The sequence below is a fragment of the Anastrepha obliqua genome, chromosome 1, assembly GCF_027943255.1.
Source record: "Anastrepha obliqua isolate idAnaObli1 chromosome 1, idAnaObli1_1.0, whole genome shotgun sequence".
Taxonomy (NCBI): domain Eukaryota; kingdom Metazoa; phylum Arthropoda; class Insecta; order Diptera; family Tephritidae; genus Anastrepha; species Anastrepha obliqua.
The window spans coordinates 139552958-139580868 of NC_072892.1; the positions used below are offsets into that span (position 1 = coordinate 139552958).

Sequence of the window (27911 nt, forward strand, 5' to 3'; positions counted from 1 at the left end):
TTGGGTATTTCCCGAGAAAATCCCAATCTCGAGAATCGGGATTTCCCGAAATAACGAAAATTTCAATTCTCGAGATGCGGGATTTCCCGAAAATAATTTTTGAGATTTCTCGAGAATTCTCGAAAATTCGGGAAAAATTCCAAAAAATTAAAAAAAAAATCTAAAACCAGTGTAAGAGCAATGAATTTCATAAAATATTATTTTTATTTATTTTTATTAAAGTATAAATTACATAAAAAAATATTTGAAGATATTACTATTTCAATTATTGCAAACAAAAAAGTGAAACAAAAATAATTACAAAAAAATTCAAAACAAAAATAATTCAAGATTATACTTATTAAAATAGGGGAAAAAAGTGATTGTAAACATTATTTTCCAAAATGGTGTTTTAAAAAACACAGATTCCTCTCATTTTGAGTCGATGTTGGCTTAACAGTGTTAAAAGCCCCGATCAGTCTTTCAACATTTTGTCTTTTCTCTCCAGTTTTTTCATATATATTCTTGAATTTCAAAACTATCTTGCGAACCTTTTTTACGATTTCAAATGCAGACTTTATAGTGACCGTCTTGTCAGCAACAAATACGATATTGTCGTCCTCGTCATCGGAAGCGTTTTCCGCATTAATGTCGGAAAATGAAGTACTGGCTGCATTGTTTTCATTTTCATCGGAGCCTCTATCATCCGAATCGTCTCCATCGCTTACGTCACTCCTGTTTGCGACTTTTCGTTTCTGGTACATTACCTCCATGACCGCCAAATGTATGCCGTGATTGTAGCAAATCTGTTGATGCGCTGGTGATAGTCTCCCAAATTTGATCATGACACTGGCACCATCACTTGTAATAGCCACGATGTCGGACTGTAGTTTTATATTCAAGTCTGAAAGCTTTGCATTTACGAGCTCATATACTTTTTCAGCGGGACATGATTCCTGAATGCGAACCAGGCCAAGGTTGTCAGATTGTCCATCGTCATAATATATATGGATGTTCATGTAACGTCGGTTTCGCACGCTTGTCCACTCGTCGATGCTCAAGCTGAACTTACGCTGTGCAGATTTAAAATTTTCAATTTTGATCTTCAAATCGCTTTTTATTTTCGTGCAGTACTTCATAACCAAACCCAGAACAGCTTTGTGACACTTTGGAAGATGAAATCCTAAGCGGCTGATACTATTACGAATGAACTCACTTTTTGTTATCGCGTTTATTGGAATTCCATCTTTTGCAGCCAATTTTGCAACAATTTGTTCAAGCGATTCAGGCGAGGAAGAAGTATTGAAAAAGTTGTGAAGAGTTCGGGTCTTCTTGGCTGGTGGCTGTTCTTTTGGAGCCTCATGTTCCCTTCGCTTCATGTTGTGTATCCTCTCCATGTGACGGTGAAGTCCAGATGTTGACCCTGACTTGCATTTAATGATCTTATTGCATTTCAAACATGTTGCTTCGTCGTCAAATCGCTTGAAAAGCTGCCAAACTTGGTCGTATTCGTATTCTGAACTCATGATTTTTAATGCTAAAAATTCAAAATTTATTTTAAATTTTGTTTTTAAAGGAAGTAACTAACCGGTACTCACAGTCAACGATACGTCGAATCAAAACTTAAAAATAAGTAATATTTGGACCACAAAATATTTTATTATACGGTGTATAATTTATACTTAATCAGGTACCAGAAAATGAAATGCACCCGCTCACTACAAAAAATAAATTTACAAACGTCGTCTGTGCAGTCTGCGAACAAATTGAAATTGCTTGACTATTTTCAAAGCATTTCTAATTGCTTAACTGCTGCTACATATAAGAAACACATAAAACTAAACTTCATTAGCTTGATGTTACAGTGCTTTCCCTCGACATAGTATACCAACGCACCTAGCATTTACTCTGTAGTCACCCTAAAACAAAAAAAAAAAAACAAACAAACAAACAAATGGAACAGTTATACTGTTGTGGCTTTTCGCATAGCAATTGAAACTATGGTGTGAGTTGTATGTGATTCTGCGAAACAGTATGTAGTGTGCGATTCTTTGTAACATAATGGCCGTTACAGTTTGGTGTTTCCAGGTATTAATCATATGTATGTGTATTCTTTTACTTTTGAAAGAATTGTTTTTCTCTTAATATTTGACAACAAAAAATTAAAAAAAAAAATTCATTTCTCGAGAAATCTTGAAACATTCTCGAGATTCGGGATTTCCCGAAATGCTGAAAATTTCAATTCTCGAGATTCGGGATGGAAAAATATCGAGAATTTCTCGAGAATTCCCGTCGGGAAATTCCCGAAACCCAACTCTAATCATACTACATAGTTGCCATAGCGCTGAACAGTCGCGGCGGCGCCGAACAGTTTCAACTATTGTACTGTGCAACAAAAACTCATCATCAAAAAATTGATTTATAAATTCGAGCTCATAGTTCTAAGAGCAAGTACTTTCATTCATAAAACGACAATTCGAAAATAGTCAATATTGGAATATTTCGCGTAGAATTATTTGCCAATATTCAATTTTTGTCAAGTCGAGTGCCCGCGGCTCCGTAAATATGTTTGCACCCAGATATGTATGTAAATATATGTTTATAAATGCTCGACAACCGCAGCTGCCTGTTCAAGGTTACTGTACATTAGGCCGGGTCGATTTGTGGGAAGGCAAAAAAATCGCCCATTGCTCTGTGAAAATCATATTCTAGGGATCAGAATAAAAAATGTTGCCGAAGGAACCATACCTCTAAAACGATTTCTGATGTCCCCCAAAATAATAAAAAAGAACAAAAAAATACGTGTTTCATTACTTTCACCAGAGAGCAACATATTTAAGTTTCATCGAAATCGAAAAACATGACCCGAATAACCCGGTTGAATTGAAATGAAATAGGTCTGGCCAGCTCATCCACTTCGCAGTTTCTCGCAATGTCGCTATGACCAGGTACCCAGATTAGCCTTATGTCAAAGAATTCGGCTGCAATCGAAAGTGGAACCAGGTTGTGGTACCCTGACCAGTTTCAAATGCATCATAATTCAGCCTAGGCCACTAATAGCCACTTGGTTATCGGAGTAAATAGTCGACGCGGAGACATATTCAGTATTAGATCAACAATAGCCGACGGACGCGGTCTTCCACTATCTGTGTGAGTGTCCAAGCCTGTGATCTCTGCGACATAGAATGCTGAGGAATTCTCAATGAACAACTTGGTAGAAATTGTAGGGCAGAAAATAATATCGTCTATGGCGGATTTATAGTCAAATCAAGAGTGTTTGAGTAAACAAGGGCAGTTGTTCTACTAGTGATGTACCAAAGTGTCCCCCTTTGTGTGAATTGTGTTTGGAATGTGTCACTCAGACAGCACCTCTACCAACCAACCAACTATAAGGGGCTATTCTGTGATTTAATTTTTTTTCTCAGTAGTCCTCGAACAGTTTGTGGATGGCCAGTCTTACCTAAATGCTTTTTGGCCATTCCAGTTAATTTTGGAGCGCTTGTTGTTGGATTTTTCTAAACTTGGCGCCATAAGCTTTTTTCTATATTATTTTATGTTGATAAATGTAATAAAACAAAATTTATTATTTTATTTTATTATCGGTGCATACTCTGTTTTTCCAGTTGCGCGAAATATCATGAAATATAGAACATTTTTCAAAAAAATCGTTTCGGTATGAAATAAGCTGTGAGTAACTGTACATAGTGTTGCATCCGATAATGTTGGCGCTGGTGATGAAAGCTCAATTAATTTGTATTTGGTTAGCTGCCGTTATTTACCTTTGACTGGAGGAGAACTTAAGCTTTAAGCACCTTGCACGTGGGTCACTCATTTATGACTGGCGTAGGTGCAGAATACTTGATGTTTCTGCACACGTACATACATACTCATACTCGTGCTTATGTATGCCCACTGCAGGTACACTCAATAAATGTATGCAATTAGTTAAACGCCTTGCTCAAATGTCATTACCGTGCTTTGCTTGACATTGCGCTCGTAACTGTAATTATTCAAGAGCTTTGCTTGCTCTAGGCAAGCGTTGGTGGTAATACGAAAAATAAAAAAAAATTTGTCCACGCTAAGAGCATGAGAATAGTGCTATAGCACAACTGCCAGGGCTACTACTTGGTTTTATTTTTGTTAAAGTGCAAAAGGCAAGAATATTACTACTCAAGAATGCCCGTTTTATTTATTTATTTACTTAGATCGTACGAAAGAATGAATGCCAACATCTCATTCCGGTTACCTGATCACTGTAGCGTATTTCATGCTGAAATATTGGCTATCAGGGAAGGCCTGTTAGCCCTAAATAAAAGTGTGCTCACAACAAGAGATATAAACATATATTCAGATAGCCAATCGGCCCTGAAAGCTTTAAAATCGCCTAATATTAACTCGAAGACAGTAAAATAATGTATCGACGTTCTGACAGAACTATCACAGTACTTTGTAATAAACCTGCTCTGGGTGCCGGGTCATAGAGACATAGAAGGCAACTGCAAAGCAGTTGAACTAGCGAGATTGGGTACCACATTACCGATCCAGCGAACATACATATACCTCTAGCAACATGCAATGGTCTCAGGTCCCAGTCCCTGACCTGTGCAACTATTTAGTAGAATGACGTGGCCGGAATGGAACAAGGGCCGCACAAACCGACTGTTGAAACTAAGCAGGAAAAACATGAGAAATATTTTCGGGGTCCTAACAGGGCATTGTCTGATTGGCAGGCATGTCAGCAGACTGGGAGCGCCCAATAACGACTATTGTAGAAGCTGTAACGACATCGAAGAAGAAGAGACTATAGAACACTTTCTATGCGGGTGCATGGATCTGGATAGAAGAAGGTTCAATATTTTAGAAAAAAGTTTCCTGAATAACTTGGCAGAAGTAGCTAATATTAAAATAACAAGTCTTGTTAGATATATCAAAGCCACAGGTTGGTTCAATAAGGACAATGTAGAGTGAGGAGAGGAGACAGCCCCGGTGGTATCACAATGGGCCTACAGCAGGCCTAGGTGTGTCAACCGACAACCAGTTCACCAGAATAGTTCACCTACACACAATTAGCAATTCTGTGATCAAACCTCAAATACTGCTCAAGAATGTACGAAGAAGATTAATTCTGTTGCAAGACGGCATAAGCTTGAACTTATATGAGTACCAGGATAACACAGTATTCAAGAAAATTAACTCCACATCAGCGGTTACCCCATAGGAACCAGAGCCAAACAATTTTTGCACTTTCATTTCAAACTTGGAAGAAAAGAGGCTCTGTGATGGTTAGTGTTATTACACCACAAAACTCATGGGATCGACATATGATCACCACTGGCATCATTATGCCCCCAATTTACTTGCCTTGCTTGGAGGAGGCGGATAGCACTGAGCATTTACTCTGTGAGTGAACTGCCTTTGCTAGAGCAAGGCCACGAATTCAGGGTTCCGATGTCATGAGACTGAGTAATATTCGTTCTCTCAAACTGGAGGAGGATATTTTCATATTTGTCAAAGGATCTGAGAAATCTTTACGATATAGATATCTCTGTCTCTGCTTCTATTATATCCTATCCTATCTCTTTCTCTCTGTCACTTCTCTCCTTTCCTCATTGACTATCTACCCTTTTATTTTCCAGGGCTTTGGATACAGTGCGCTCTTTAGTCTGAGTGTTTAAGGTATTATCAATCACTTTGTGCTTCTTGGCTCGCCTCTTTCAAATTTGAATTTTCACCCTTCACAATTTCAGCGGCCTCTCTGGCATTTTCGCCTTTATCAAAGAATACCTGTAAAATGCGCGGAATTTTCTCTTTGTTGACTTCCATTCTTAACACCCTGTATCGCACAATTGAATGGAGCAAACAGAAAACAGCAAAATAATTTTTAGTGTCAAAAGTCCCGAGCAAAAACTTTAAACTTTTTTATCGATACTTTCCGAAATATCGGTCACTACAACCATCTACCGAGAAAATAATGGATTTTTTCCCCCAAACTAATGTATGTAGAAATATATATAGGGTCGGCCATGTAAAATTTGCTTTTTGAATCGGCTATAAAAAAAAACTAATCAATATTTTTTCAAACCCTTTTTTTTATTTTGAAGATTGAACATTGTCATTTATGAATGAAAAATAATATCGTTCAAATGACTGCCACGACTGGCTTTTCGATCAACCCAATTTTTAAGCACATTTTCGATTGTTTGGGCTCCAATTTCATGAATGGCAACTTCGATTTCGTGTTTAAAAGCATCAATCGTCTCTGGATGATTCGCGTAGCATTTATACTTAACGGCTTCCCACATAAAGTCATAGCTCCGAGGCGTCCAATTGATATCGGAATTTCGGCTGATTATTCGGTTTTCAAAAACGGTAGCCAAAAGTTCAAGTGTAACTTTGGCAGTGTGACAAGCTGCATCGTCCTGTTGAAACCAAATGTCGTCCATGTCATCCTCTTAAATTTTTGGAAACAACTCGTTGAGCATGTCACGGTAACGCTTGCCATTTACTGTAACTGCGGCTCCTCGCTCATTTTCGAAAAAAAATTGGCCGATGATGCCGCCAGACCAAAAACCGTACCAAACAGTGACTCGTTGTGGATGCATTTGCTTCTCTACAGTAACGTGTGGATTTTCTGAGCCCCAAATCCGACAATTTTGTTTATTGACGTAGCCACCGATGTGAAAATCAGAAAAGAAGAAGAAGACTCACCACTTTGGAAATAGGTTTTCAATATTTCCCAATTTTGTTCAAGCGTATAGCGTCCCATTTCGTAAATGTCAAACCTTTAAGTAAATTATGAACACATTTGACATTTCATTTGTGTTACCATTCTCAAAAAAATAGGTGGTTCAAAAAGCAAACGCTATATGGCCCACCATGTATGTATATTTATATATCATATCTCTGTTGTTTTGGGGGATTTTTTATTTGTTTATTTTTTGACGCAAAAGTTTGCCAATTAGTAACTAATTTTTTTCTCTAGAAAAAAATGTCAGTGAGCACTGGCATGCTAAAAATATAGTAAAATAGATTCGGTGAACGCCAACCTTATTTATGCATGACATGCTTACATACATATAATATGGTACATGGCATGTTTTGCTATCTCTCTATTTGATTTCCATTTTACTTGCGGCATTGTGTTTTTTATTCAAATAAATCCGAAATGAAAAAATAAAAAATTTTAATAAAACTATAATTCATCGACGCCGTAAAAGTGTATAAAATTCAAATGGAAACGTGATATTATTCAGAGTTTAGTTCTTAAATTTAAGGGGTAACACCACTGCAGAAATTTCAAAAAATTGATTTTTTTTTTATAAGCTTAAAAAATTCTTTGAACCTTTTAAAATACAGAACAAAAAGTTTTATACGTTACCGAAGTTTATTTCATAAATATTTAAGCTTTTAACCAAGCGTTGGTGACTGCTACCTAACGACTTCTCCAAATTTCCAAACTTTAAACGCGTTTTTCTCAAAACACGTTTTCTGAAATTGGCACGCAGCATAACTCAAACAATTTTAAATATTTTTAATCAGGTTTTTCACCACGTCTGTATAATAACCTTCTTAAGAGAAGAGCGTAGGGGATTTTCGATAGATTAATTTAAACGATTGTTATAATTATTTAAGTGCCGTTTTTTTAGTCCAAAATAGAGTTTTTTCCTTCAAATGCTTGCAAATTCCACAAAAATAAATATTTTTTAAATCCCCTACGTGTTTCTCTAGCTATTCTTATCTAGATTAAGAAAAAAAATGTTTCTTTGTTCCAGATTAAAATTTTCACCCTCTGTGCTGCGTGCCGCGGAGCTCCTTCAAGAGAAACCACATTACAAAAATGTCTCCAATGCCGCCATTTTGTAAAATTTTTCGATCAAACTTTGTAGTTTTGTATTTTAGTATATAAGTAATAACTTCCCAAATCAGAGTGATTGTTTTCCCTTTCCTTCTATACAAAAAATTCTTTAAAAATCGTGTTTATTTTACGCGTGTACAGTGGTGTTACCCCTTAAATGAATGTAAAAGGAGGGGCATAATTGTGCAAATAGTTGGAAAGTTGTCCCATCTTTACTTCAACGAATGAGCGCTCCTTCACCACTACAAGGAACCTAACCAGTTCCGAATAAGACCAGTGGATTATTTCAATAGAGTTCCTTTGCGTTTAAGTATTCTTTGGAAAATAAAAGAAATGGCTGGAAAATTTTATGTGATGATTTTCTTAATTTTTTCTTTGAATCTGGTATTTTGCAACTCTTATGACTATCAGTATAGGCCATTTTATTTTTTTCTACTTTTTTTTTTTTTGAATGGACTTACATTTTCACATGAAATCAAAACCAACCGCACGAAAAAGTTTGAAATAGATTTTTTATACAAGGTGGCGAAAAATGGGTCACCCTACCGAAAGATGTATATTTTTTGCAAATGGTGTCGTACGTAAATCATATTTGACCAGCGAAGGTCAAAATAAGGATTTTGATCATTCAAATGTGTTTTTGTTGTAAAGGGTGTTTTTTTTAGAGGTTAGGTTTTCAAGTTGGCACTACTTTTTTCGTAGATGGTCTTTTTGACAGCTGTCACTTGATTTATGCTCAGTTTGGTTTGCCATTTCATAATGAATAGACTTACACCTGAACAACGTTTGCAAATCGTGCAAATTTATTACGAAAATAATGGTTCGGTTCGCGCGACGCATCACAAGAAAATTTTGTTCAGCGATGAAGCTCACTTTTGGTTGAATGGGTATGTCAATAAGCAAAATTGTCGCATTTGGAGTGAACATAATCCATAAGCCATTGCTGAGACGCCGTTACATCCTCAAAAAGTCACTGTTTGGTGTGCTCTATGGGCAGAGGGAATCATTGCTCCATATTTCTTTAAAAATGAAGCCGGCCATAATGTTACAGTCAATGGAGAGCGCTATAGAGCCATGATTAATGACTTTTTCGTGCCTGAATTGGACGATGTTGATGTGGACGACCTTTGGTTCCAACAAGACGGCGCTACATGCCATACAGCCAACGCAACAATCGATTTATTGAAGGAAACTTTTGGTGAGCGCATTATCTCGCGCCGTGGACTTGTGGCGTGGCCTCCAAGATCGTGCGATATAACACCGCTGGACTATTTCTTGTGGGGCTATGTGAAGTCGCTTATCTACGCAGATAAGCCCGAGACGATTGACGTCTTGGAAGAGACCCAATTGCTGCAAAAAGTGGTCGAAAATTGGGCCTCTCGGTTGGAATTTATTCGAGCCAGCCGCGGCGGCCACTTGCCCGAAATCATTTTTAAAACATAATGGCAAACCCTTATCTTTATAATAAAGCTAAATTCTTGGCCATAACATTAAATTATATACGTTTTATTTCATCTTGAAAACCTAACCTCTAAAAAACACCCTTTATTTAGTACAAAAGTTATCCTGAAATTGATGAATAATTGTGGCGCAAAATTGTGGTTCTATTTGATACTTCTCTTCGATCCAGTTCTCAATTGAAGTAGTAGATTTGACGCCACAAGGTCGTCACTCCCACTTGTTCGGTTTCTGTAAAAAAATAAATTGAATTGATTGACAACTCTGGTAGTTAACTGATGCGTTCCATTTTGGGGAACTGATGGATAAGAACTTTGTTCCTCCACTACGAATCAGCAGGTGTGGAAGCATGCACACTTGATGTTTGAGTTTGCCAGCACCCTTTTTGAGTTCACTTGTACCCAGTGATAGCAAATTATTCGTAACTTTTTTAAGACGGACTCTGTTATAAAGTAAGTGGATTGAATGGCGAACGACCCAGGAAATAAAATGTGAAGCCCCGCCAACCTGTCACGGCGACTAAGAAGCCAAAATAGATTTTTATTTATTTATAGTTTTATTTTACAAAACTTACCTAAAAATAAATTATTAAATAAACTGAATAAAACGCAGCACCATAATGAGAAAAATCTACGGTCCTATTCGTCTTGAAAACGGCATGTATCGCATCCGTTACAACAACGGAATTGAAAACCTTATTGGTGGTGAAAATGTATTACGTTTTATTAAAGCGCAGCCGATTAGATGGATTGGCCACATCATAAGAATGCCCAACAAAAGAATCCAAAAAAGGGTGTTTACTTTGCGTCTATTTGGAGAAAGAAAGAGAGTCCGATCAAGAAAGAAATGGCTTGATGACGTCGAAGCAGACTTAAAAGCGATGAACGTTCGTAATTATAGAAATGGTGCAAGAGAGGCCCTGAATTGGAGGAGCATGGTAGATGAAGCTATGGTCCACCACAGAATGTTAAGCTAAGAGGCTAAGAGAAAGAGAGAGAGTCAGAGAGAGAAGAAATCGCAGCAGGTGCTTTCAGCTGGCTGGTGAAGTATGTTGAGTCGGATACTATAGAGTAGGTCGGTGCCCCTTAGCGGCTGAGGCGTCTTTTAATATAGGAGATAATCCCTTTTATTGAAGTGGTCATGCCTTTGAGAAACAAGTTCTGTGCAGGTTACCAGTAAGTGATGCACACTGTCTGTAGCTTGGCAGAAGGTGCAAATTTTGATATACGAGCCCTGTAATAAGTGTGAGCTGGTTTTTACGACGTGCCCAATACAAATACGTAGGTATTGGATAAAGACAAAAATATAAAAGCGCCACATATTGACAAGCCTTGACCACTTCTTTAATTATTTTATAATGTAAATTATTTTATTTTATATTTTATAAAATAATTTTTTTTAATATATAAAGAAATATTTTTATTCAAAAATAATAAAATATATTAAATTATTCTATAAAAAATTTTATTAAAAAAAAAGAAATAATTTATAAAAAAATTATTTTTATAAAATTGTTATTACTTCTATAAAAAAAAATATTTTTACAAAAAAAAAATTATTTTTATAAAAAAATTATGAATTTATAAAAATAATTTTATAAAAATAATTTGTTTGTAATAATTTTTTTATAAGATATTTTTTTTTAATAATTTTTTGTATAGTATAATTTTTTTTAATAATTTAATTTTAGAAAAATAATTTTTTTTGTAAATATATTTTTTTATAGAAGTAGCCGAATTATAGTCGAATGGATTGGTTCGTGACTACCATTTGGAAATCGGAGAGAATGTAAAGGGAGATTTTTTAAGAGCTATAGGAAAGTTTTTCTCAAAAACACACGTACAATTCAGAAAGATGGATGAAATTTTTATTTAAATCGATAGTACAGTCCATATTATTTAATGTTGGAAGATTATTTCATGCAAATGTTGACCACGACTGCGCTTCAAATGGTCCATCCGCTTAGTCCAATTTTGGCATACTCTTTCCAATATTTCGGCCGGTATCTCACATATAAATGCTTTAATGTTGTCTTCCAATGCGTTAATTGAAGCAGGCTTGTATGAATAGACATGAGATTTAACATAGCCCCACAAAAAATAATCTAAAGGCGTTATATCGCACGATCTGGGTGGCCAATTGACAGGTCCCGAACGTGAAATAAAATGTTCATCGAACTCGCCTCTCAACAAGCCCATTGTTACGTATGCTGTGTGGCATGTGGCACCATCTTGCTGAAACCACATGTCATACAAGTCAAGCTCTTGCATTTTCGGTAAAAAAAAGTTGGATATCATGTCACGGCAGCGCTCACCATTCCAAGTTACGTTACGATTCTCAGCATCTTTGAAGAAGTACGGTCCAATGATACCTCCAGCCCATAAGCCGCTCCAAACTGTGACCTTTTCTGGATACATTGGTAGCTCTTGCAATTCTTCTGGCTGATCTTCACTCAATACTATCAATACTACTACCAATACTACTTGATCCAAAAATGAGCTTCGCCGCTGAACACAATTTTTCGACAAAAAAGTAGATCTTCGGCCAATTTTCCAAGAGCCCATTCACCAAAAATTCTGCGTTGCGGTAGGTCGTTCGGCTTCAATTCTTGCACCAGCTGTATTTTGAAAGGCTTCACACCTAAATCCGAATCGATAATTGATGGCCATCATTAACACTGGTCGATAGAGCTGCGATATTTTCTTCAGTTCGCACTCTACGTAAGCGTGTTGATGGTTTGATTTCCAATAATCGAAATTTGGTTCTAAAGTTAGTCACAATAGCTCGAAAACCCGCTTCAGTGGGTCGATTAAACTTACCATAAAATGGAAGAAGCGCGCGATAATCTTTCTTAACAGATCACGCATTTTTATAATAAAATTCAATGATTTGCAAGCGTTGTTCGTTTGTAAGACGATTCATGATTAAATTATTGACCAAACTGAAGGTGTTTGACAGTGAAACAAAACACGAAACGTGCGTCAGCTGTTTAAACCAACTGTTTAAAAAGATAATAGCTAAAAAATCACCCGTTAGGTTCAATTCTCGATGAAAGATCAAAATGAAGAAAATTTTTTTCTCATAGCGGCCGCCCTCGGCAGGCCACGGTAAACCTCCAATTGTATATCTGCCATGAAAAAACTCCTCATAAAGAATATCTTCAGTCCGCTTAAAACTGGGACCCCACTATAGGTATGACCCCACTACTGTGGAACAACATCAAGCCGCACTCCACAAATAGGAGGAGGAACTCTGCCAAACACCCAAAGAGGGTGTACGTGCCAATATAATAAATATATAATCTTTTATAAAAATAATTTTTTTATAAAACCATTTTGTTTAATAATTTTTTTACAAAAGTATAGATGATTCTATAGAAAAATGTCGCATTAATCCAAATTTCAAATCTTTGCAAAATGTTTAAATATTTTCAACAAAATGTTTATCTTTTTGAACCAGAATTAAAGAAATTAGAGAGACCTACAGTTTTAAGCCGACTTCGATGATAAATGGTTTTTTATGTGTAACGTTTTCATGGCAGAAAAACACTCGGAGGTTGGCCATTGCCTGCCGGAGAACGAGCAAAACTTTTTCATGCTCGGAGACTCGAACCTGTGCAATTCCGAATCGTAGTCACAAGCCTACCGAATCGGTACGGTAAAAAGTGTGAACCTTTGATTGAAATTGGATGAATTTTTAAAAATTTTACACAAAGTTTGAAACTTCAATTTATGTGATTTTTGTTAAAGAGTGAAATTTTTATGAAAAAATAGTTAAATTTAATTATCAGCATGTGGCGACTTGATCATTATACCACTTACTTTTTTCTCTACGAGCCGATCAAAGGTACTGAAATTTTCAGTGGCAGTTGCATCCTCAATCACTGACTGCTTTGATTTTCATTAATTTATGCATAACATTTCAAATGAAGCAATTGAGTTATTGAACAAAACCAATAATTTTAAGCCATTGAAGCAAATAAATGGTGGTGAAGTAGATCAAAATCATTTTGGGTGTTGACTGCCAGGCGTGGATCTTTCGATTGTTTGTTGTTACTGCGCTATTCATAGTTTTATTTGAGTTTCGCTTGAAGCACCTACGTTAGTGCGGCTTATTGAATCTGAAATGTCATTAGAACCAGGTTTACTTTTACAATGGAATTCCAAATTAGGCAGTTAATTAGAAAATTACCATATCCTTGACACAAAAGTTAATCATACGCCCGTGTTAACTCATATAAAGGACGCAATCGTTTCTGATAATTAATTTGCGAATGGTAAATATTGTTCAGCGCGAGAATTATCACAACTGTGTTGAGTTCACACATACCAACATATGCGCTTGTAGGGGAATATCACACACACACACATATGTATTTACAATACAAGTGACTGATTAGTGTCTATGGCTTCAGATCCTGTTAATGCTACAAGAAAATTCATGTACCACCATATATACCAGTGTGTATGTATGTGTGTATATCGAAGGATTAACTACTTGGCAGCATGTGTCATCAAACATTCACATACATATGCATGTGGTATTCATTTATGTTGACAAGTAAATAAGCAATTTATTCCTTCGAATTCTCATTAAGCGTTGTCTGCATTTTATTCGTTGATTGATGGTTAATGCAGTTCTAATTTACATTCAATTTACTATTTCACACTCTATTGCAGGCAACCACTAGTAATAAAGAACAGTGTACACATGACGCCATTGAAATAGGCACCAATATGATGTACAACAATGAGCTTTAAAATTTTGTGATATGAATTTATGAAAAGTGTTGTTTTTGCTAGCACTGAAGTTTTCCACAATTTTTATTATTAGTGTCTAATACGTTGGTTTGCTAGCAGCTAAGAAATGTTTTCCCATTGAAGTTGTGCTTTGAATAAGATGAAGTGTGAATAGCGGCAAAATACCATGAGAACAATATCGCTGCACAACCAGGCGTATGATGAACATTCTTATACCTTACAATAAAATTAAGCTTCTTTTTTATTCTCTCTTTATTGACATATCAGGGGCTTTTGAGAACACTTCCTATGAGGCAATCTATAATGCCCTATATCTAAAGGAGGTACCTGAACCCATCACTAGATGGATAATATTCATGCTGAAATCTAGGACGATCAGCACCGAACTAGGAGGAACAATCAAATCCATCAAAGCCACAAGAGGTTGCCCTCAAGGAGGCGTACTCTCCTCTCTTTTGTGGACTCTAGTCATAGATGAACTTCTCCACAACTCTCTGAACAACCTAGGTTTTCACACTCAGGGCTACGCTGATGACCTAGTAGTTTATGTATTAGGCTGGCATGAGGAAACCATTTCGGATCGCATGCAGCAAACACTTACAATAATAAACAAATGGTGCTCGGAAAAAGGGCTTTCCATTATCCCATCAAAAACAGCACATGTACCGTTTACTAGGAGAAGGAACATAAATCTCAAATGTCCGACCCTTAATGGAACAACACTTCAACTCTCGACAGAAGCGAACTATCTTGGCGTCCGTCTTGACAAAACGCTTACGTGGAATTCCCATATTGAGAGAGTTACTTCAAAAGCCACAAGGGCATTCTTTGCCTGCACAATGCTTTTTGGTAAGACATGGGGACTAAACCCTAGAGTGACCTTCTGGACATTCACCACAGTTGTAAAACCCATAGTCACTTATGCATCCTTAGCATGGTGGCCCAAGCAGAGAAAAGCAGTAAACGAATTAAACAAACTGCATCGCCTGATATGTGTTGCTATTACAGGGGTTATAAAAACATGCCCCACGGAGGCATTGGGTGTGCTCCTGGACATATCACCGCTTCCAATCTTGATGAAAGGGAAGCTCGCTCGAGTGCCTTAAGATTAAAAGGTATATCTGAACTTAAAAGTGGGGATATGAAAGGACATTTAAAGATCTTAGAAGACTTCCTACATAGTTCCATTCTTCATAGGGATGATATAATATCACCCAAACCAATACTCTTCAGGAACTTGCAAGTTATAATTAATGAACGCGCAAACTGGAGAACTAATAATATCACTTTCAAATATGGCTCTTAGCTATGGTTTACTGATGGGTCCAAATTGGAAAATGGTAGAATAGGGGCAGGGATCAATGGGCCTAAGTTCAAAAAATCGATTCCAATGGGACTCTACCCAACAATATTCCAGGCAGAAATACATGCCATTGAAATATGTGTGAGAGAATGCCTTAGCAGGAAAATGAGAGGTACTCACATCTACATACTTTCAGATAGCCAAGCGGCTCTAAACGCTCTCTATCAACAACTATCACCTCTAAATTGGTAAATGATTGCCTAAACCTACTCAATATGTTAGGAAACCTCAACATAGTAACACTAGGCTGGATTCCGGGACATGAAGGACATGAGGGAAATGAAATGGCTGATGACCTTGCAAAACAAGGAGCAAATATGCAACTTACTGGTAGTGCGCCTTTCTGTGGACTCACTAAAGGCCACATTAATGAATTCCTTAGGAAATGGAAAGAAAGAAAATTTGCTGCACACTGGCTAAACTGTGCCGATCAGCGTCAAGCCAAACTATTCCTAAGTCCCAACAAAGGAATATCTGACAAGCTTCTCTCACTAAGCAGAGTAGATCTGCGTCTTTTAACAGGATATCTTACAGGTCACTGCAGCCTGAGGTATCATCTAAATAACATTGGTCTATCTGAGACCAATGTCTGCCGCTTTTGCGAAATGGACATAGAAATCTCAGAACATGTGCTTTGTGAATGTCCTGCGTTGGGCAGAGAGAGACTTCATCACCTTGGTGGTATCGTAGTATCTCCATGCAATCTTTGGAACAACAAACCCAAAATTGTGCTAAAGTTTTTAAAAAGTCTAAAACTCTAGGGTTACAAAAATTGGCCTTTCACAATAGATCAGCTCTGGTCGCAGTGCGTAATGGCCTTCTAATAATAATAATAATATTTTCTCTTGATCCCTAGGTATTTTTCAACTTCGAGGACCCCTTTAGTCAATGGGTAGCGCTAAGTTTAAAGTGAGTGGAAGCGAAGTGAGAAATCATTTTCATGGACGGTTTAGTTAGCTATGTTCATTTACGAGATTTTGATATGCTGCCTGTTCATTTATCACGTTCAGAGACGAGCTTTATCAGAGAACAATTATTCGCTTTCTAAGACTGATGAGGTTTATAAGGAACAAGGCATGCAAATGAAACTGGAAGGTATGAAGCGGCTTATAAAAAATTCATAAATTTGGACAAGATCTTTAGTCGGATGGCTTAGGAGTCTGTGGCGAATTTATTAGCGCACTGAGGCGAATTTATCGGCCTGATTAAAATTATAAATTAAGCGTTGTGGGTTCGAGTCCCAGAAGTTGTGGGTTCGAGTCACACGTAAAGCACGGTCCTCGCACTTTTCCAAACTTACTTACTTTCAAAAAAAAAAAAAATTATAATAATGCTTTCATTCCTCCCCCCCAAGAACCTTATCCTTTCAATCCTTACTCCCGCACAAAAAGTCAACGCATTACTTGCATTGTGGCTGCTAAAACAAGCAAAAATAAGAAAGCAAAGAGAAAAGGCACAGTTACACATTACAACAGTGGCGCCAGCAAGAGGAAGCGGGCAATCGCGGTAATAGCGAAGACATACCAAATTTAGCGAAGTCCTCAACCATCTGTGTGATCCTTCTGCCAGAAAAATGTGAAACATAGATGACGCTTCAAGCCGTAAGAAGGCGTTGTTCCTAAGCAACGACAGGCGGGCACTCCCACTACTTAGCACAGGCTAATCACTTACCCTGTCAGAAATCAAATAGATTATCGAAACCAATACAAGACTGAGTCTTGTCGAGGCCCTATGCTTGTTGCGAGTTGAGTCAACAAGGAAAAACAAAAAAAAAAAAAATTATAAATTATAAAGTTTGGATGGCCGGGGATCCGTAAGCCCATTCTTCCTATTTACCTACTATCGAAATAAGGTAAAGTTTCAATGGAAATTGCTACCGCATCTACTTGTAAAGAGAGTTTTTGCTTGCCAGAAAGCAAGTACGAGTAAGTTTGTATTTTATTTACATGAATGCTTTGCAAAACTCGCCAATCAGTAGAAGTGTAAAAAGAAATTGAGACTTAAAAATTGTAGAGAAAATCAATTAAGTACTTTGAAACTGCAACAGAAGCATGCACCGGCTTTGTGGATTAAAGGCGACATGGCACAGACTATGTTAGGTTGTGGCTTCTGTCCACTACGAGAGACACGCAGGCTTATAGCCTATTGTGATACCGCACGGGGAACTTGTCCTGATCTCGCTAAAACCAATATGAGCTTCACAAAAATTTTAAAAGCTTTCTGATTTCCACAGTACTGAGATCTTCCACTACTGAGATGTGCTGGATCTGGAAGTTTTAGCGCTGAAATTTGGTCTGAAATGCTTCATCAGATCAGGTTCTTGAATAAAATGGTGTAGATACCATTTGAAAATTTTTGGGATGCAAAGCTATCCTCGATATTAGACGAAATTAAGTACTGAACTATGCCCTTACAAATGAGTCCTAAATCAAATCCCTGACATCAGCAAAAAAAAGTTATTGTCTAGCACTGTAAGTGCAGAGTTGCTTAAGGGGTTACATTAGCCGGGCTGCTTGTATATATAAGGCAGCCCTAAGGCTCGTTGCAATATCTGCATTTGATTTCCACCTCATTATTTCATAAGGTGTCTTAAACCATTTAGATCTTTTGAATAAGGTAAATTATCCGTCCAGTGTGACATTTTTGAAAATTTCCCAGGTCTTCAAAGAAATAATCGCCAAGATATTTGGCATGGCTTCTTTGGAGGTGTTGTATCGAATCAATTTCTTCTTCGTCCTTTAAACTCCTGCAGAAGTCATTGTGTGATACACCTATTCTACTGGACAGGGTGCCAATCGTGCAGTGACCCACTATTCCACCTGTGAGGACGCTGATAGTTGATCTGGTGAATCCAAGTAGACATTTGAGCGATTGCGCTCAAGTCAATCGTAGTATACAGTTCGTTTAGATGATTGCATATGCGGTCTACCACACGCTGCAGGTCAAGCTAAAAGCCTTTCCTTGCACACTTATCCGCTCTTTCATTTAGCGGCTATGTTACTGATATTTTTTTTACAAGTACAGATTGGTTGCTTTGCTAATGAATCCATTATAAATCAGTGGCCATATGGTGTCCATAATTTTTGCTATACTATTTGTGTAGCTTTTAGTTCATCTTATTGATTATAGTTATAATTTTTAAGCTATTCTATGCTCTTATAATAATCAGTAAGACCCCTAATATTTGAAAAAAAGAAATATAAATTTGGGGTTTTAAAAAATGTTCTTCTCCGTTACAGAAAAATCACAAAAAAAAAATCGCATCCATAGAATGAAGGATGGAACGCCGTTTTCAAATTTTTGCCATTCGTACGACTCATTCACGTTTGTTATATGACTGACTGTTCATGATTCTTTCTAAGCTAACAGGAAGAGCTTCCCATTTAAGTTTTACTCCTTCAACACGAATATTTTCCCTGAGGTGTAGCAAAGAAATGGCGTTCAACATTTAAATGAAAGCCTTTTTTGAAATTTACGAGGTACATAAAAGTTTACTCCTTTTTTTATTTTGAACGCCGCCAAAAAAAATATATATTTCTGCAGTTTCTCTGGTCCAAGCTTGGCTTTTAAATTTATAACCATTCGCTTATGAAGCAAATAGCAGCATTATTATTGAACTCTGAAATAAATTCTGTCAAAAAAATATCGAAAATGGTGCTGCAAAGCCATCATTTAAGCTTGAGAGAGGTAGCTCGTGACTTTAGTGTGTCTCGCCAATGAATTTGCATAATTTTTCAATTGGGCATGAGAGGCATGGCTGCTGGACTCGTTGCAAGAGAGTTGAATTTCTTTCAAAAAATCATCCGAAGAAGGTGGCTGAAGACATGCTTGAGCAAGTGAATTCGGACCCAACGTTTCTCCAACGCATCATAACAGGTGATGAGACGTGGGTATATGAGTTTGACATGCAAGCCAGTCAACAGGCGGCTGAATGACGCTATCCATATGAGGCGAAACCAAAAAACCACGTCAAAGTCGGTCAAAAGTGAAAGTCATACAACTCGTTTTCTTTCTTCTTTCTTATCGCGGTGTAGTGCACACGAAATTCGTTCCAAATGGTTGTACGGTAAATAAAGAATGTTATTTGGAAGTTATGCGACGGTTGAGAGAGAATGTGCGTAGAAAACGGCCCGATTTGTAGAAAGAAAACTCATGGATCTTGCACTATGATAACCAGCCGTCTCACAAAGCTCATGTTGTGAACACTTTTTTGACCAAAAACTCGACATATATCATCGAACCTGTGACCATTTCCTCTTCCCAAAACTTATATTGTCACTCCACGGGCGCCGCTTTGAGTCGATAGAGGCCATTCAGGAGAATTCGCTGAAGGAGCTGAAGAAGATCTCTTTAAATTCGTTTAAAAGGTGCTTTGATGACTGGGCTAATAGTTGGCATATGTGTTGCTTCGAATGGAGTCTATTTTGAAGGCGACTAAATAAATTTATAAATATAATTTATAAATTATTTTGCGCTTTATTAAATAATAAAATAATTCCCTTTTTTGACTGAATGTAAATACGTAGTTTTCTTGATGTAAAAATCCGATTTGATTGTCTTGGTAATAAATCACGAAAAGGTGAAGTGTCGCTTGACTATTTGTTCAATAATAAGATTGAATGGCATCCTGAATTTCTAGCATATAGTTCTCCGCAAAGTTTAAATTTTGGAACAAATCTTAGGAGTCTTACTGAAAATTTTAATTTGAACTGAGAGTTAAACAAATCTTTCCTTTCTGAAAATAAGTTTAAGCAATTTTTTTCGCCTATTACACGTTACGTTGTTACAATTTCCCGAATTCCGTCCCAGGTTCAAGTTACTTTTTTTCAATTTCAAAAATTATTATTCTCATAATATTTTTCATATATTATATTTACACTGACATCTGTATGTTTAGTGCTTATACGGATTTGCGAAAAATCTCTTCGGAACCACTAAGTTTCATATATTTGGCGGAAAAACAGTGGAAACTGCTGGCTTGTGCTATTAGAATAAAATTATTTTATGTTTTTTTCTTTTTTTTGTTTGTTAAAATTGTAGGCCATACCTAATTCAATGACTACCTGTGTCGATATTTACTTTTGTAAAGGAGAAATGTGTATGTGTTTGTAGGTGAAGTGATTGCTTTACTAATACCCAGCCTTGCCAATGTAGAGCAGAATTCCACTGTGATATTAATTTATCGATTTATCAATAAATGCAAAGAAAGTCGAAATGAGGTACACATTGAGTCGGTCACGAGTAGTTGGCATGGCTCAGGACAAATACAAGAACTCGATTATAGCGCCAACACTTGCACAGACAACTGAATGTGGCTTAGGTTAATTTATTCAAATACAATGACAATAGAAAAAGGAAGCACTGTGACAAGGATTTGTTAATTGTGTAATATTCACGCGCATATACCTACATACGTTTTTACTTATATACCCTGCCGTCAAATCTGGCACTACAGATTCGGGGTACTTTAACCGATTGGGGCCATAAATCAAGCTTCGTTGAAACTGTGGAAGATAATACTGGAAAGTGCGTGCAGGAAAATGTTTTAAGAAACAAGAAAGTTTCAAAAATTGAATTCCGCAATCAATAATTTCCGCAAGGGTTTTGGATAGTTCGCTAGTTTTATTTACAGACTAGCTGTACTCGTACCCGGCGCGCGTTGCTACGCCAACAACTAAAATAAATTTAAGACAAATAGCATTAAAGAAAAATTAGTACACAAATATTCTATTCATTCTAAACCATTTTATTGATTTTGTTTATTTCAAAAAAAAATGTGACATTACAAAGTTTAGTTTCAATTCGATGTTTATTGAAGTGCTGTGGGATTCACAATATTTCCTGTTTTTCCATCTGGTGCGTAGACGAATAAATTTTTCATGTGAAATATGCGGTACTCACTCATCTGAGAGCCTTATGGCATCAGCAATTTTACGGTTAGTCAAATTTCGATGAATCGACAGGTCGAATTAAAACTGTTTGTGTGCTCAAATGAAAGTTGAGATAAGTATCAAGATCAAGGCGTATCAATTTTGATTCTTCTACATACTAAAAGGTGCTGCTTTCAATGCATTTTAATCAACCTGTGTAGAGGGTGGTCAGTATAGCATTCGGAATTAAATTTAACAAATAATAAAAAGCGCATGAATATTTTATAGTGAATTTTGTTTTTTGGTAAATGAAAAAAAAAAAAAAAAAAAAAAAAATGTTGGAATCAAATGACTTTCATGGCTGATTTTACAGTAGTACAATGTGTCAAATCAATTGTCAAATAGTACACATTTTTGCGAATAACGTCACTTATCTCAAAAAATACTGATTTCGGTCTCATGTTACAATATTTATATAATCTCCGGATGATTGTCATAGCAAAACTAAATCAAAGCTAAATCGCCTAATAGTATCTAAGGCTTATGTTGAAAGGATTTTGGCGCCATAAACAACTTTTTTATGATACTTCTATTTAAAAACCCAACGTGTTTTTGAAGTGAAACTTCTTAGGCGTCGATGGACGAGCGAGAATGGAGAGTAAAATTTCAAGGCCATGCATCGTTTTCGGCATTTTCGTTTCGTTCCGCGAGAGAGAAAAAAGATATAACTTAGAGGAAAAGGAGAGAGAGAGATACACTTTAGGCTATTTTTCCTGAGTTTTTCTTCGTGGTTGCTAATTTCTAGTGAGAAATAACACTGCCTACTTTTCCCCGCTTGTTTGTTGGTGCAAATTATAGGATATATATTTTTGGTGCCTACTTTTTGGTGTTATATTTCCTTGGTGACTACTATTTGGGGCGTTTTTGGTCCCAATTTTTTTAGCGTTTTTTGTTTTTGGTGCCTACTTTTTGGCACTTATTTCCCTTTCCTGGCTAGTGCTTGTGCGTACTATAAAGTGCTATCCATTCCGGCGTCGGATTTATTGGTATTGCCTTGCGGTAATTTGTGCCATTGCTGCTGCACGGAGTAGAGCGCGTTGTTGCCACGGTTTTGTCCGGCGTTTACCTACACCGGTCGACCCTCTCCGTTTTTTGTAAATTTTGTCTATTTGTATTCTCTGAACATGTTGTGAATTTAGATATATATTCTTTCTCTCTGTCTCTCGGGTCTCTCTCTCTTTCTTTGTCTGCCTTGAAAGTTTCACTTCTGTTATGTGTACTACGCTACACACACTTTTTATTCCAATTTTTTCATTAGATATACGATTTTGAAAAACAATATGCTGTTATATGAATTGGTGAGTCGTGAAGCTTTTTCCACGATTTTCTATAACTTTTCTTTAAATATTAAAACACCCGCTTAAAAATTCTCGATTTTCCGTTAGTGAGCTCTGACAATAGAATGATTTTATTAATAAAATGAAAAATATGCATAATCCAAGATGCTTATAATTTAATGGAAATGCCCCGCTATTTCGCCTTTTACAATATTAAGGCCCCCTGTCGTGTGATTTTCTGATATAGCAGGTAAGAATGCAATGAGCGAAAATAGTCCGAAAAAATAATGCTTATGTGAGTTTGCATTGGGCAGCAACAACGCATAAAGGAAAGAGCGAAGATCCAACGAAGACAATAGCGACGACAATAACAGCTGCAGTGATGAGAGGGCGTGAATGCAAATTGTTACGACAAATTGGAAGTGGACGTTCGGCGACGATAAATTATTAGGGAGGAGCGTGAACATTAATATTGAAGTGTTCTATGATTGTAAATTCTATGAAGATTCTTATGGCCTTATGGACTCCAAAGTCATGTTTACATGGTTGGTTCAGTTATCAAGAATTGTATATCACTAAAATAGCCTTCTTGCTTGATCAATCTTAAGTAATTAAAATTTATTAAATGCACTCTTGTTTTACCGTATACATAAACAAAAAAGTTATAACAAGTTTGAAATAATGTTATAATTAAAAAAAAGAAGAAAATTGGATGCCAAAGAACCCAGTTATAATGAAAAAAAGATAATACAAAAATTCCATTTCGGCGGTTTTTAGAATGAGAAAAAGAAAAATTTTAGGGTACCGAAATTTTCTCAATATTAAGCTTTAAATACAAGCTTAGACTTTTGAAACTTTTTTTCGGCGCAGTTTAAAGTGCACCGACTGTAGCTGCCACAGTTTAAATAAAAAACAAACAAAATTTTTTTAAAACTACAATACATTAAGTCCACTGCCACATGCCGAATTTAAAAATTTGGTGTTTTCTTTTCCTTCCTTTTCTTTCCAAATGTCATGAACCGAGTACTACGATTCTGCGAAGAATAATTTTACTACATATATAAATTCTTTTTTTTTATTGTATAAAAATTTTTTTATGGAAATGTTTCATTACAAATATATTTTACAAAATTTTTTTTACATGTTTTTTTACAAAATTTGTTTTACGGTAGTTGTTTTTACAATAAGTTTTTTACAATAGTTTTGTTTTAATAATTTTTTTTTAATTTTTTACAAATCGAGTATAGCGATTCTGCAAAGAATAATTTTGCTATACAAATTCACTTTTTTTATAAATTTTGTTTTTTATTCAATTTTGTTTATAAAATTTTTTTTTAATATTTTTTTTTTACAAATTTTATTTTTACAATAAATTTATTTTACAATGTAAACACAATGTGCCGCAAAATTAATCAACCTTTGGAAAGATTTATAATTTTTACAAATGGTCTCGTACGTCAATCATATTTGACACTTGTCAACTACACTGCTGCAGCGCCCAAGGTCAAAGTGAAGATTTCCATCATTCAAACAATTTTTATTATTTAGTAAACAGGTATTCAAAACCGAAATTGGATGATTAATTTTGCGGCACCTTGGGCCACATTAGGATGGTTCAAATTGTTCTGCACAAAATTGTACGTTGTCTGTATACTGCAGCTGTGCAGTTCACGACCGTCAAATATGATTGACGTACGACGCCATTTGTAAAAACCATAAATCTTCCTATAAATAATAAACTTCTGTTAGGTGTTTGGTGGAGCTCCTCCTCCTATTTGTGGTGTGTGTCTTGACGTTGTTCGAAAAATGCGTGGGCTTATGAGGTTGACTAATTTTGCGCCACCCTGTGATATATAATATACTGGGTTGCCCATATTCGACGGACCCATGTGTTTTTTTTTTTAAATCAAAGGAAAACACAATTTTTTTGATGTTGACGATAATAATCATTTTATTTGGTTCAAGTAGATTTGTTGACATCACCTTTTGAATATGATATCTCTCAAATGGCCGCCTTGAGCCTGTGCGGCGTATTGTGCCCGTTTTGCAGCATTTTCCATAGTTTTAGATAACATTTCGGCTGGAATAGCGGCTATTTCCTCACGGATGTTGTTCTTGAGCTCTTCTATGGTCTTTAGCTTATTAATATAAACCTTTGATTTTAAATATCCCCACAAGAAGAAGTCCGGTGGCGTTAAATCGGGCGAACGTGGTGCCCAGTCAAAATCGCCATTTTTCGACGTCAAACGACAAGGAAACAATTTCTTCAAAAAATCGATTGTTGTGCGAGCTGTGTGTGGTGGAGCGCCGTCTTGTTGAAACCAGAACTGCCTCATACGCTTTCGACGAATAATCGACGAATTTTGTGCATCACAATTTTCTTCTTTTCTTCTTCTTCTTTTCACAATTGACTTCTTTTGTTGAATGTAAATTTCAACAATTTGGGAGCGCTCGCGTGGCATGTACTGTTCCATGATAAAAATCTGCTTGGACTGACGCTTCCAACGCGGTATGTCATCAAGCGATCTGACGTCTCTGTCAAAAGATACAGGTTTGCCAGATGGGTCCGTCGAATATTGGCAACCCTGTATATGCTGAACCATGTTTTTGATCAATAATGGGATAATCATTGATTTTTTTGTTTAATTTGATATCCTCTACTTTATGATTGCTAAGTTTTTTCTATCACTTGGAGGAAAGAGTGGGTTTTGTTTTCTGTTAATATAATTCTTATTCAGCCACTGTCCACATTAACTTTTTACTTTAACAGCTGGAGCAGCATGCCCTTACCGCTGCCAACAACTCTCTTTTTCCACTAATAGGCTTATCATTATCTTGATTTTCGCTGCTTTGTGGTTTACTGTGGCCTTGTAAGATTTCCATTTAATGCACTTTGTAAGCGGATCACTTCTTGGTGCTTTTCCAGCAATTTGAATAAAGCTTTTAATTCATAAGCGAAAATGGTTGCCTACATAAACATGAATAAACCATCTCCTACGTATTTCCTGCCATGCTTTTTAACAGTCAAACTAATTACTTTCCCTTTTGCTTTGACCACTTACAGATATGAATATTTTCCTGGTTTTTCCGGTGAAGAGATATGGAATCCTAATACAAATATCTCAGAAGATTGCCTATTCGTTAACCTTTGGGCTCCGGCGAAAGCGCGTTTGAGGCACGGACGTGGCGCTAATGGCGCTGAGGTGAGTCTGGTTTGCTGTACACACATACATATGCATATTTGCCGTTGGTTGCTGCCATAAAAGCAACTTATAATTTCTATTCCTATTTTCTCCATATTCTGTATATTCTCTAATATCTAAATCTTTTTTTAGTACTCCAACAAAGCCGACATCGATCATTTGATACACAACGGAAATCCGCAGAACACCACCAATGGGTTGCCTGTGCTTATTTGGGTTTATGGTGGCGGCTTTATGACCGGCACTGCCACATTGGATATTTACAACGCTGATATAATGTCAGCTGTCGGCAATGTCATAGTCGCTTCGTTTCAATATCGTGTGGGTGCTTTTGGTTTCCTGCATTTGGCGCCAGCTATGCCCGGCTTCGAGGATGAGGCACCCGGCAATGTTGGGTTGTGGGATCAAGCTTTGGCTATACGTTGGTTGAAGGAGAACGTGCACGCTTTTGGCGGCAATCCCGAATGGATGACACTTTTTGGTGAATCGGCTGGCTCCAGTTCGGTGAACGCGCAACTTGTGTCACCAGTGACTGCGGGTCTGGTGAAGCGTGGCATGATGCAGTCGGGCACAATGAGTGCGCCCTGGAGTCATATGACTTCGGCGAAGGCGGTGGAGATCGGCAAGGCGTTAATCAATGATTGTAACTGCAATGCCTCGTTATTATCGGTAAGTTGGGGTTTGGGCGTGATGTGAAGTAATATATTCGGGATACGAGTCAGTCATGTAAATTTTGGAAGAAATTACTTTTATACAAATTTAAAATTAAATCAATGGTATCCAAATAATTTTGAATTTTTAGTGGTATTAGCAGATATGCGAGTGTGAACCCTTAATTTAGAATTAAAGTTAACGAAGAGAAAACTTGGCCCGCATTAGTAAAGTTTGTTTTTCGACAATTGTTTGTGATTCGGATTAAAAAAGTGCAAAACGCGTGCTAAATATTTCGTTATAAAGAAGCCATCTGCTGTTCAAGGGTGGCATACAACTATAATTTTGTTTCTCAGGTTTTAAAACCTCAAAACGGGCACTGAAAATTTGTGGAGAAGCTCATAGAATTTCGACCATGAGGTTTTTTTTTGTTGCTTCAACTCGTGTAGCAGTCATATATCGAGCGTTTTTTTTACTCAGACTTGTTCAAGTGGATCCAACTGACCTTTTGTGCAAAGTTTAGCTCATGGGGAATCGACGAAGTGCTTAGATGCTGATTGGATTCGGTGATCAAAAATGTTGTATCGGCATTTCCTCAATTGGCCTAGAAGGAGCGCCTCTTTGTCATCGATATTATTGGAACGGAATCGACGAACACCGAAATTCCTCATTATTCCGGATATAGTCTTAAGACCATAAACACTGTTCACATTTTAGCTATTCACTATTGACCTTTTTTTCTCGAAGAAAAAATATGGCGTCCTTTCCCTTTCTGGTGCTCATTTTTGGCATGAGCTGTAACAATATTTTGATAGATAAACCCAAATCGTCTTTGAAGTGTTTCGTAAACGTAATCTTAGTTTTTAAGTCCATCAAGCGTAATCCGATCGCACTTGTACATACCGAGATGCAGACTATTAAGGGGACAGATACCTGTAAACGGCCATATTTTGTCTTATTTTCATTAAAATTATTTAAAATGTAGAAGTCAATATATTTTTTTCAATTTTTTTTTATTATTTTAATCATTTAAAATGGCGGATGTACACTCAATTCTTCCAGGAAGTCGCAGCGGGGCTTCTCAATCGGCGGGCATTGTAGCATCGGCGTCAGTGACCTGAATACAAAGAACCAAACTTTTTTTGTTGTTTATTAATGTCATAACTTCTATATTAATTAACTATAAATGGAAAAAAATTCACGGAATAAAATGCTTAAAAAATGAGTTTCGGGGCGAATTTTTCTACTATTTTTGCTTCGAAAAATTTATTTTTTCGAAAAATTTTCGAATTGTAAATTCACATAGAAAGTAATATCATAAAAGAGATGTGAGGGAGATCGGTCAATAACTTTTCGAGTTATCGTGTACGCCAATTCGAAAAATATAGTTTCGAGAAAAATGCGTCTACAGTTGGCAATGTAACTATACCTCTGC

General features: G+C 36.6%; 1 protein-coding gene across 1 annotated transcript in view; it reads left to right on the plus strand.

Annotated features, from left to right (window-relative positions):
• Positions 1–27911, plus strand: part of LOC129236327 (acetylcholinesterase) — a 255679-nt gene that overhangs the window by 41622 nt on the left and 186146 nt on the right. Inside the window, exons 3-4 of the mRNA XM_054870657.1 lie at positions 25687–25825; positions 25958–26494. Of these exons, the coding sequence (XP_054726632.1) occupies positions 25687–25825; positions 25958–26494 (676 nt within the window). The remainder of the gene's footprint in view (positions 1–25686; positions 25826–25957; positions 26495–27911) is intronic.